This window comes from Metarhizium album, assembly GCF_000804445.1.
Source record: "Metarhizium album ARSEF 1941 chromosome Unknown scaffold_1, whole genome shotgun sequence".
NCBI classification, from domain to species: domain Eukaryota; kingdom Fungi; phylum Ascomycota; class Sordariomycetes; order Hypocreales; family Clavicipitaceae; genus Metarhizium; species Metarhizium album.
The window spans coordinates 1,541,380-1,553,247 of NW_024467575.1; the positions used below are offsets into that span (position 1 = coordinate 1,541,380).

Sequence of the window (11,868 nt, forward strand, 5' to 3'; positions counted from 1 at the left end):
CGATATTGTCCCTGCGTAGCTTGCTGGGCTTGAGCACTATGCGAGCTGCGCACCATTGTGTCGGTCGAGGGGCAATGGTACATGCAAGTATCCAAACAAATCCGGATCAAACAATCCAGTTCTTTGCCGTCAACGGAGGACCAGTATGTTGTTTGGTGTTTGAGGGCGCTGCATGGACGCGCCAACGAGTGCGAGTCAAGTAAGGAGCAAACAATTGCGAACGTCGGTTTGAGTCAAAAGTCGCGGATGCGGGAGGGAGCCTTTTCCGCAAATATCCATGGTCCGTGGTGCCATCGGAAGACCATCCGGGTGCTGGGCTAGCGCCAATAATAAGTCTTCGCACTTGCGGATGCGAGCGACCACGTTTGGCAGCATCGTCATCGCATCGCATCCTTGCAGTCCATCACCTCATGGATTGATGATAAGTAATTGATTGGCCTGGTTGCGCCTCATGTCGGGCTTGGGCCTGAATTGTCCCCGCCTGCCCCCCCGTCTTGGTCGGACCGTTCAGCTGGGGAGGGGCTGGGCGCAAAGACAAGAAGCGTACTTAGAAGTAAGTAGCACCCGGTTCTCCGTCGTATCAACGCTAACCTGTTAGTACAAAGGGCTCAATACTTTGTAGTGGCTTTGGACTGGACGTCGACGCGCGTGCTGCGGTCGTGAAATAATGTGCAGTAAGCCGTACGCCGTAGACATTCGCCTTGCGCCGTAGAACAGGTGCAAGGTGGGCAGATGTCGGCTGGTGTTCATGCCTATGAATTGATTTGGAAGGTGCGGGCGACAGGCAGCCAATCTCGCTGGCTCCAGGTACCTGATTCGTGAGGACGTTCCGTTAAGTACTTGGGTACTCCGTACTTGAGGACTTAAGTCCCCGAAGTAAGTACCTAAGTACTTAAAGGCAGGCACCCAGCACCGTCGAGGCCTAGCTAGGTACTTACCTACTCACTTACTTAAGTGCTCGAGATACGGACTACTTGAGTGATTCAGAAGCCTTCTGTACCGATATCATGGCCTGGCCCCTTGACGATCAATTGGTGCCTGTCGTCGTTGGCGGGCGCGCGGGAGCCGAAGCGTTACACTGCCGTCGAGCTCGGGGCCGCGCACGGCCAACGCTGAACATTGTCAGGAAACAATGAAGACGGAAGAGCGTTGGGCTGACAAGCCTAGGCCCCCAGCGGTTTACAGCTGGCAATCCACGGCTCCACGGCTCCACGGCTCCACGGCGCCCCCAAATGCTGCTCTGCCATTGCAGGCCCCGAACGTTGAAGGCTGCCTCGGCGCGCGCATGTCGGCATGAATTGATCCGCTGTAATTTAGCCGGCCCGGACCAAAGACGCCAGCATCCAGTCCCAGTCCAGACGTCGGCGCCAGAGGCCAACTGGTCCCACCGCTTCTCCCCGTCCAACGTGCTGCGTGGCTGCCATGCCCCATCAGCGGCTACTGTCACTGGCTGCTTGTGGCTCTCGCTGCTGTGACTGCACATGTGGCCGCTGCCAGACGCCCTCACGCGCCCCCATGCCTGAAGGCCGATGCCCCTTGGCCCTGCCTTAGCCTTGCCGCGCCCAGAACCTTAGAACCTTACCACTCGGCCACCCGCCTCTCTGCGCCTGGCCTCATGCTACGTATCATCAATTGTCCTCGGCCTCGGGTCTCCCGTCTCCCGTCTCCCATCTCCCATCTCACGGCAACCCTGGTCAAAAAGTCCCGGGCCTCCCATGAGTCAGCCTTTGACGCAAAACCGCATGGAGCACGCACTTCGCACTCCACCGCCGCCTTCTCGCACCGCACACCAGTTAGCTCTCCTGGACACCTCCCTCCATCCATTCTTTGCCGGGGCACTCTCTTTCTTGCCCTGCACCAAACTTCACGGCCAGTCAGTCGTGCAGTGTGCTGGCCTTGTGCACGGGTCTTTTACTCCCAGCAGAATCTCTTCCGCCCTCGTCTCTCGAGTGTCTCGCCTGTGCGGCCTTCTCCTGCCTCGACGCCGCCGCTCAGCCTGGCTAGAAAACACGGCAGCTTCGCCATCATAAGACTCAAGGCGCCGTCGCGCCTGACCGTGCCCGTTGCCATCGCTAGACACAAACACCCTTCTGGGCCTTTGCATTCCATTTTCAGTTCTGCAGACCAGCAAGGAAGCTTCTGCTCCCTTTGCCGCACAACAAACAGAGCAAAGAGACAGCTGTGACAGCCGCTGGACTCGGCGAGGCACATCCCGCCGCAGCCATCTCCTCGACCATCATGCTAGGACCGCATGCGATACCCAGGCCGATGGATCAAACAAACGCCTACGGCCACTCGCGGTCCCGAACGACCTCCTCCAGCGTATTTCCCATGCAGCAGCAGCCCGCGTCTCATTACCCGCAGGCAATGCCTCCACATATGCAGAACTCGCGTCGGTCGCCGTCTGTCAACACATTTAGTACGACATCCAGCATGCAGCCGCCGGCTGCATATCGGACCTCGTCGTCTACAGACCTTCGCCGTTCCATCTCCAGTCGCTCTACTGGAACAACCGCGCCGCCGTCTAGCTATGTCGCTCTTCTACGCCGGCAAAAGGCTACAGTCTGGTGCGATCGGGCTCAGTACGAGGACCCTCGGGTAGCAGCTCAACAAAAGGCGGCCAAGGTGCGCGCTAATCTCGAAGTTGTTGGCGGCGGCCGAGGTACCATCACTCCCAGCCGGACCAACACTGGAATTAGCGCGACAGGCAAAGTTGCTGCCAAGATCAGGCATCATGGCAAGACACCTGTTGTTGGGTATGCTCCAGGCGATACGAACCACGTTGGTGTTGGCGGTGTGCCTCTGCGACTTAGTGCCACAGAAGTCGAAGGAGAGAGTAGTGACGACGACGATGCTCACGCTGCGTCTCGCGCACACCACCGCCGTACAGGAAGTAGTGGCCGAAGCAGCATCGGAAGCGGCCGACGGGGCTTGCAGTATCGAGTTTCTGGCAGCTCTGTTACCATAGGAGGCCACCGGAGAAGTCCCGGTGGCACCCCTGAGCGTACTGGTAGCCTGATTGAGCGGCCGGAAGAGGCCATGCGCACTATCTCCGACTCGGCGTCAGGACGGGCGCAAAGCTCACGAAGCACTAGCAGCGGTGAACGAGCCGACAATCTCGGCGAATTGGGTAGCAACCCGAAGTTGGCACCCAATTCCCAGAAGCTTTCGGTTCTTGTAAGAGAGAAAAGCGTCAAGAGCGCCGACGAACTTAAGCGACGAGGCAGCGTTGACGAGCGAACCGCAACACTCACATCCGGCCGTCTTTTCATCGCCAATCCCGATTAATCGTGCACGACACGCGAATATAGAATACCGGCATATCCTGCCTGGCAACAGCAGTGCTCAGACAGTATCACATTATCGAAAGGCTTTAGAAGCATTTTCCAGCACAGTGTTTGTATTTTCGGGCCTTTGGACCTCCTGGTCATTCCCTTTACACAGCCCAACGCTTATACCAGTTGTTTTCATTGCCGGTTGCATTGAAGGTGTTTGGGGAATAGGATTATAATCACTCGCTACTGTTACAAGGTTTCGCAGGCCTTCGATACCTTTTTGATTTCTTTTTTTGCCGTCGTGTTTTTACTACTTTCGCTTGTGTCCCTTGATTCTTGTTGTGCAGGGCCGGTTAAAATGATGCTGCGATTGGTTTTTTCCCCTCTGCGCATGGCGAGACAAAAGCGTGTGTTTGATGAAATGACAGACTCACATAATATCAATATCAATTTTCGGGAAGTGTACATATTAATATTCATATGAATACGGGTAACGAGAGAGATGGTTACCGTAGAAGCCATCATGCTACGAATGACTGAGACACTGTGAATTTTTGTCTGTCGATTCTATATGAAACTTAATCTGGCAGCACTCTATCACTAATTGGAAAGGTCTCCTGCTGTACTCCGTATCTTAGCACTCATTGACTTGCCAGGCTGCTAGGTCGTGTGTTTGTCCAGGCTCCGTGATGCCGTTGTAAAATGATTGCATCATTGCCCTTTCACAGGAAATTTGTGACCAGGGCCAAGCCACTGCTAGTCTATGCGGATTAGCGCAGGACAAAAAAAGGATTGCGGCTGGTGGGTAGCACCAGCCACATAATCTGGTTGCTCAAATGACCGCGGGCCACTTGACGCGTCCAGGGCGAAAAGCGGAGCGGAGCAACTGAGTGGCGGCAGCAAGTTTACGCGGACCGCGTTCTGAGCTCCTTCTGCCTGACAATTCAGCAATTGATGTGCACTTTCCACATCAATTGATGCCACTGATTTCTACAATCTCAAGCAAGACGGAGTCTCGCTCGACCGGTCCATGTGCAAAGGGGCTTTTCAAACACTGCCTGAGTCAACATCTGTTTTCTCGTTTCGTCACCCACTCGAATTCCATGCAGCAGACACCACCGTGTTGCAACGAATGATCCTTTTGCCCCCTCTCCGACCTCTCTTCTGGCTGGAATCATTCACCGTTGACGGTTGGTTATTGCTGCGGTTAGCGGCGAGATTATTTTGATGCCGTTACTCGAAATGCCACACAATGTGCAGGAGACTGAAGCCGTCGTGCGAAAGAGGTGTCACGATGAATTTGCTGGAGATACTTTGAAGATTGACGGCGAAGGGGACGCAAAGTCACCGAAATCCACTGCTATCGGGCAATATGGTGATGGCTGTGAGCACCTGTACCATTCTTTCAAAAGTCCCCCATTGTGTAACGCGACTGACCTCGTCCAGTGCCTCCTCAGGTGCAATCACAGCTTCATTCTTCACCAGCCGGGTCACCAGCATTCACTGAAGCTGGAAGCAGCACCCCCGCCCGCAACTCCCCAAATCCCATTACACCAACCAAGGCCACAGTCGGCAACAATTCTTGTGTGCGGAACAGCCCGGACACGATGGTGAGTCGTGTCAAAGGCACGGCATCAAAGCGGAAACGTCTTACGACTGTAGAAAAAGTGGCCAAAGATAGGGAACAAGCCGAGAAGAAAAAGGAGCGTGAGGAGCTAACCGCTAAGAGAGCCGCCGAAAGAGCAAAGCAAGAAGAAGAAAAAGCTGTCCGCGCCAAAGAACGAGAGGAACAAGCAGCCGCCAAGGCGAAGGAGAAGGCTAAGCTGGAAGAGGAGAAGGCTGCCCGTGCCAAAGAGCGGGAGGAGAGACGCAAACAAAAGGAAGAGGAGGATCGCCTCAAAGCCGAGCAACGTGACGAGAAGAAACGAAAGAAGGAGGAAGAGCAACGTCGCATCCAGGAAGAAAGGGATAGAAGGGCACGGAGCCAGCCAAAACTGAATGAGTTTTTCAAAATCCCCGGCGTGTCAAAGAAGTCGGACAATGGCAGCAGCTCCGCTGCCGGAAGCCCCATTAAAGCCGCCCGTGGTAATGCGTCCGTTCAGCAATTGGAGACCGAGTATGACAGGTTGTTCAAGCCCTTCTTTGTGAGGGAAAATACTCGTTTAGCGCCTTCAGCAACACAAATGGACGAGGAAACCAGAGAGGCAAAGTCTCGAAATCTCGACAGCTTTCTTGATGGCCAACGGAACGCGGTCAACCAGAAACCCCTGGGATTCGACCCTGTGGAGGCACTACTGCTTCCAGGAAGGGCTCCTAGACGCGGCCGCATCCATCACCCCGTGAAGCACATCATGGAGACGACGTATAGGAATGCTGCCGGTGCGTCCGATGCAAACAATATCTTCCAGGAGGCGCGGCAGAAGCTGGCCAGTATTCCTCAAAAAGTGATTACGTTTTCACAAGATGTCCGACCTCCGTACTATGGTACAGTAACGTTCAAGCCTTACGCCTTAGGGCGGGATGCAATGTTTAAGCTTGCTCGGAAGCCGACGAAGCGACGGCTGCCACTCGATTACGACTATGATTCAGAAGCTGAATGGCAGGAGGAAGAGGGCGAAGACATTGACATGGAAGATGAGGAGGAGGAGCTTGATGATGACGATGATATGGATGGATTTCTAGATGATACTGATGATGGTGGACTCTCAAGACGTGCGTTCGGAAACGCGATGGAACCAGAATGTACGGGCGTTTGTTACGAGAACTATAATCGTCTTGGTCCAAACCGAACGGTATACGAACACAAGATGGAATTCATTCATGGTAAGGCTTTTTTTTTGTGCTGCAAGTATCGTTGTCAGATACTAACTGGGAGCGAACAGAAGGACTGGAAGATACGTGGGGCATCGACCCCTTTTCATCTCAATATTGGGAAACAGAGGTAAAAGCACAGCCGGTCAAGGTTTCACTGTCAGCAACTGAAAGCGCCGCCAAGATGCCACCACCACCTGCGCCGACGAATGCTTTCGCCGCTCTCGATGGTTGCGCCGCAAACGTAGCGGCTTCCGCCAAGTTGGTCAAGCCAGAGCTGCTGAATGACTTCAAGAGGGCCATACTGGATAACAAGGCGTTGTCGAAAGTCGGAATCATCGACTTCATATTTCATCAGTTCCGCAGCAGCGTCTCCCGCGCCGAGGTGAGAAATACACTAGAACACGTGGCTGAGAAGAAAGGAGCTGGCCGGTCAAAGGAATGGGACCTCAAGCCCGGCCATGAGATTGTGTTCTGAAGGAGGCACAGAATTCACTTGGACAGGAATTCAAATGTTTTTCCCTCTCAACATGATAGCTAGGCAACGTATTTAGCGAGGAGCAACGTGGCTGGCATTTGACATTGATAACTTATTTGAGCCCGATTAGCGCGACCAGAGTGGCCAGTGCGACACACTCGATGTACGGAGTATAAATGAGAATAACTCGACTCGAATATATTTAAGTTGACAATAGAGCACTCCTGCTCGTTCTAGCGTCAGCAGTATGACTATTTGCTGTGTGCTTGCTGGGAACCGACGGGGTAAAATGTGAGCCGGAGCAAGAAACGCTCAGCGTGTTGCAACGGTGACCATGGAGACATGTATTCCATTAACATTATGTATATACTACGTAGTTGTGGCATGTGATCATTAAATGTACTCATTTCCAGAGCCAGTCATTGAGTGGCCTGCGGGAGTGCCCCCTCGTAGCCTCGTAGCGGAGGCTCGCACACGGAGACGAAGCACCAAGCTAGGCAGCGGAACTGGACGGGGGCGCCACGCTGTACAGCTCCTGGCCGTCCTTTTTGAAGTCTCTGACGACCTGCTGACCCTTGCTGCTGACCAGCCACGTCGCAAACGCGCGGGCCATGGCTGGGTTCGAGGCCTTGCTCCCAATCAGCAGGTGTGCGGGATTCAGAAGGGGGTCGTCCGGGCTGTCGGTGCCGGCCTTGTAAGTGACCGTCTGGCCGCGGAGCGAGGCGTCCAGGGACAGCGCGGTCCCGCGGTCGGTGATTGTGTATTCCTGGAGGAGGATGGCGGCGGTGAGGGCCTGTATGGGGAAGGCGATGTATTGGTGGTACCAGACTGAGTAGGCCGTTGCCCATGGAACCTGCCTCACGAGATGGTTGAATCGAACGTCAGCAACTGGCGACGTTGTTGATTAATGGGAAGGGGCTTGCCTGGTGTCGTCTGATAGGGGGGGAGGAAGAGCAAACATGTACATGACACACGCACGCACGCGCATACGCACCTGTCCGATGCTAGCCCACAGCAGGCTCTCCTTGATGTTGGTGGCGGACTTGTCGTATCTGCTTAAGAAGCGCACCGGGGGTTCAGTCCGATTGTTCTGGGCGACGTTGAGGATCTTTGAAAACATGGTGTAGATGTCGTCCGTCTTGAGCAGCCCGGCAGGGTTGGACTTGGGGCCGACGAGGAGGAAGTGATCGCGGAAGACGTAGTAGCTGGGGGCCAGGGCGATGCCTTGGCTGATGGCGATGGCCTCGGCCGAGGGCGTGTAGGTGATGCCGACGTCGATGTCGCCCGTTGAGAGATACTTGATGGACTGGGTCGTGTCGCTGGTGTACCAGGCGACTTTGAAAGGGGAGGAGCCGCTTGCGACGGCGTCTCGGATGAAGGCATCTGATAAGGCTGGTTTTGAAAGGAGGAAGAGAGTCAGTCTCGTTCTGGGGCGACGACGAGGGAGGAACAAGACGAAAACGGGACGGAATTGGACGGTGAGATTTGAAAGTCGAGAAGAAGAGAGACACAAATACAGACATACACTTGATGAGGCCGCTTTGCCCGGCGCCCCCGTTTCCGATGCGCAGCTCGACCTTGGAGTTGGCATTGCCAAGTCCACCGTCGTAGACGGCGGCGGGATCAATTGCCGAGCACGAGGCGGCGAAGCCGCCGACGAGGAGCTTATTCGCGCTGACCATGTTTGCTGACCTGGATGGGGGTGGGGGGTGTGGTTATTGTTTGTCGTCGTCGTCGTCGTCGTCAAGAGTCGCAGATGGAATCACTGCTAGTATCGTGTATCGTGTCTCATGGACTGTGTGTCGTGTACAGGCCGGACGTGTACGGCGTACGGGGAGCCAAAGTCATGTTATAAAAAGCCTATCCGAGACCCCCCCTTGGCTCTCGAGAGCTGCGCTTTCTTCTATCTCGTCTCTCTCTTGCCCCCAAGCTGAGAGGACATTGATCGTTGCATGGCAAAGCACATGACTGGCAGGCACCCTTGGAGCATGTCTGCGGCGTGCGCCAGAGGGCAAAATAGTCGGCAGCATTGTGTAACCAATAAGAGGATTCTCAGCCAGCCAGCTAGGACAAATGCGTTGTTGCGCAAAATGAGGCGCAACATCCACTTTTTGGTGATGTTTTAAAACTTGTCCGACTTGCAATGGTCCGGAGCCCGTACGAATAAGTCACTCGGACATGTGCCACCGTACAGTTGGCATCTCATCTCCACTCGGCCGTCTGATGGAGGCCCCGGGGGCCCTGGACGGCTTGGTGGAATCAAGGGGGTGAAGGGACCCCTTGACATCTCGACAAGATCTGCGTCCGGGGGGTTGAACTTTGAACTTTGCGGCCGCGGATCCCTGCTCGCCCACTTCATATCACGCCGTGCCGGGGTCGGTGGTGAGTGGAGAGAATGATTTGGGACGGTTGGTTGGGCGGCGACGTCATTGTTGATGTTGTATTTATTTTTGGACCTTTGGCCGCGCAGCCCATACGCCATGCACTACTGTGATTTGACGGCTTGGGCGGATACTTTTCCTCTCAATATTTCGGTGTAGGGCGCTCGTTGGAGTGGCCTCATCTACGGAGCACCCAAGTAGGATTCCCCGTTCGTGGGGTCCTGGAGTCCCCGAAACTGTGTTGTTAAGCTGCAAACGGTAAACGACCATGCCGTGGGCTTGACGCGCTTGGTTACGGTCATGCCAGGGAGTCGGAGACTGTGCTTCGGATCGCTCGCTGCAAGAGGGGGGATGCCGTTTCCTGCCAACCATGGCATGGTGTAGGGAGGAAGTATAGTATGGTGTTATAATACTTCGGCTGCAATATTGCCATGGCATCTACCGACGTCGAGGCAAGGCCAGCTCGAGGCGAGACCTGCATGAGACTGGCGTAGGCGAGTCGGCTGTGCGGAGGACGTTGGTCTCGCTTCTGCAGCGACTTGTCAATAATATCCTTTTTGCCAACCCAGCTCATTGCTCGACGTGGCACTTTTTCTCCCGATCTCGGCTTCGGTATTCGCCACAAGTCCCGGAGAATCATGAGCAAAAGGTGTCCTTGCTTACCGAGACGCCGGATCATCCCGTTAAGGTGCTTCAGATGGCCGCTTGTCGAGCGCCGGCCCGGATCGAGGGGAGGCTCGTCAACGCGAGGGGAGGTCCAGCGACTCCAGCCCTGTCGAGGTGCAAATCTGAGGGCTGCTAGGGCAGCTCCGCCCTAAAGCACGCGCTAGGGTTAGGGTTGACGGGATGCTTTCGGAAGAGCGGAGCTACCCTCGGATTTGGACCTGGAGGATTTTGCCCACACACAAGATTGGGAACAGGAAACACTGGACTGCCTTCGCCAAGGTCCACCTTCGGGACGATACATACAGTGAGTGCATTGTCGGCAGGGAGCCCTGGCTCTGCGGCTCCAGACGCTTTGCTGGCCAGTGGCGACGAGAGATGGACTGCCTCCTGACTCTTGATACTCAGACCGCCGCTTCATCAACGCCAACAACGGCATGGGATGACGTGGGGAGCCGCGTAACACCACCACGAGCGCGGCATTGCCCCTGATGCACGGGGACCTGGATATGGCGCAGCGACGCGTCGTGCCGATCTGCAAGGGGGGAAAGGCAGCCCCTGGACAACGGCTCGAGACAGCATCGTGACTCCTGCATCCATACGAGTCTTCGATAGACCTAGTACTGACGCCACGAGGGGCTCGTAGGCAAACACAAGGTTGGAAACTCGCACGTGGGCGGCGCATACAGGTCCTCTTGGGCAAACGGAATGATCCGACCCGGGTGCGCCATGTAGTAGCCGAGGAGGTCGAGTTCCTGGGAGCTCATCGCGCCGGGCATGACGGCCTCCTCGCCGTGTCCAACCTGGCAGGCTGGGGCATACGGCGACAAAGGGCCCATGGTCGACTCAGTCGCGTAGACCTTGTCCGACCACGACGAGCAGCTGCGGACGAGGTCGGGAGTTTGCAGACGACAGGACTCGGGAAGCCCTAGGGCTAGGGGCTGCGACATGTCGTCTTCGCCACCGGTCGCTTCCGGCTTTGATTTGCCTTGCGAGTCCCGTCTCGTGGCGTCGTGATAGCGACAGCAGTGGTTGCGCCTGTCACACCGGGAGCAGACGGGCCTCGCCTCGTCGCACTGCAGCACTTTGTTTAGCGACGGCACTGGATATTTTTGGCTGGCGTTTGTGCTACGTATTGCCAGGACTTTGCTGCTGCTGTTTGTGCGATAAATACCTTTTTCCTCTGCTGCTTGCATCTGACACACCCGTTTCTCGATTTTCGATGAGATCTGCGTGGGCGGAAGACGGCTGCGGCCGCATCTTTGCTGGTTGACGACATTCTTTGCTCGTGAAGGAGAATCACGCACCACGAGCCAGCGGATGATTGTCAAGCTGTTGGAAGGGGGCTCCTTCAAGTCCGACTCCCAGCGACCTGCGAGCCGAGATAGCGGTGCTTGGTGAAGTTGTCATCGCCCGGACTCAGCCACGACGCCGCGCCCCGGATTGGCCGACAAGCCAAACATCGTGATTTGTAATTCAGAATTTATAAGACGGAGCCCGGTTGCCGTAGGCTTGGCAAAGGGTCCAAGACGAGAGGCAAAGGGGGGAAGAAGGCGAAGACGAAGGCGGGAGGGAGCGCTTTGCAACATTGACATTCGAAACCAGCTCATCCAATCGACATGTGATGCGACACTGAAAAGGGCAAGGCTGTTTGTCCGCTGCTGTCAAAGCCAGGGACATGTGCAGAATAGACGGGCAGTATTCGAATAACCATTCCAACCGACCCGCGATCATCTCCGTGTCTCCGTGCCTCGCCTGCGGAACACGCCGCCTGACAGATGGACCAATTTTCGACCTTGAGAGGGACTGACAGCCCGTATGCTCCCGAATGAGTGCCGCGTGTCTGCAGAGTACGCCACGCCAGGCCAGCTCGGATTCGGAAGAATGTAAAGAAAAGTAAAGTCTGCTGAACTGCCTCGACGGAGCGAAGAAGCGCAACTCGCGAGACCACGTTGACAAGAAGATGCATCTAGATGATCAAGATGCCCCGTGCCAGGGCTGGGGTACTGTGTACGCATGGTGATGAAGGCGTCATCAAAGCCGCTGTCCAGAATGCCCAAGTCAGAAAGTACTCCGTGGACGAACTTGACTCGCGCGAGGAGGGAAGCCGTCCATGGCACGACGCTGCTCACGCGCTTGCCACGAGATGCAGACCGACACCCAATACGAACGCCACGATCCATGTCATGTTTTTCGCACCGCGCCTCGTCCTGCCTCGCCAGAGATTCTACCCGCAATGCGATTTGCGTCGACGGCGTCC

The 11,868-nt window shown here is 55.7% G+C and overlaps 4 protein-coding genes across 4 annotated transcripts; 2 read left to right on the forward strand and 2 right to left on the reverse strand.

Annotated features, from left to right (window-relative positions):
- Positions 1-2,238: 2,238 nt before the first annotated feature.
- MAM_00438 (uncharacterized protein) lies at positions 2,239-3,288 on the forward strand (the record flags this gene model as incomplete). The annotated part of the gene is made up of 1 exon (XM_040819237.1): positions 2,239-3,288. The coding sequence occupies one exon, from the start codon at positions 2,239-2,241 to the stop codon at positions 3,286-3,288; it is 1,050 nt and encodes a 349-aa protein (XP_040682502.1).
- Positions 3,289-4,517: 1,229 nt separating this feature from the next.
- Positions 4,518-6,564, forward strand: MAM_00439 (Chromatin assembly factor 1 subunit A; the record flags this gene model as incomplete). Its single annotated transcript, XM_040819238.1, has 3 exons — positions 4,518-4,659; positions 4,722-6,098; positions 6,158-6,564. 3 exons carry the CDS (start codon positions 4,518-4,520, stop codon positions 6,562-6,564), a joined length of 1,926 nt encoding a protein of 641 aa, XP_040682503.1.
- A 493-nt stretch (positions 6,565-7,057) lies between these two features.
- Positions 7,058-8,246, reverse strand: MAM_00440 (uncharacterized protein; the record flags this gene model as incomplete). The annotated part of the gene is made up of 3 exons (XM_040819239.1): positions 7,058-7,417; positions 7,559-7,956; positions 8,090-8,246. The coding sequence occupies 3 exons, from the start codon at positions 8,244-8,246 to the stop codon at positions 7,058-7,060; spliced, it is 915 nt and encodes a 304-aa protein (XP_040682504.1).
- A 1,979-nt stretch (positions 8,247-10,225) lies between these two features.
- Positions 10,226-10,558, reverse strand: MAM_00441 (uncharacterized protein; the record flags this gene model as incomplete). Its single annotated transcript, XM_040819240.1, has 1 exon — positions 10,226-10,558. One exon carries the CDS (start codon positions 10,556-10,558, stop codon positions 10,226-10,228), a length of 333 nt encoding a protein of 110 aa, XP_040682505.1.
- Between the last annotated feature and the right edge of the window lie 1,310 nt (positions 10,559-11,868).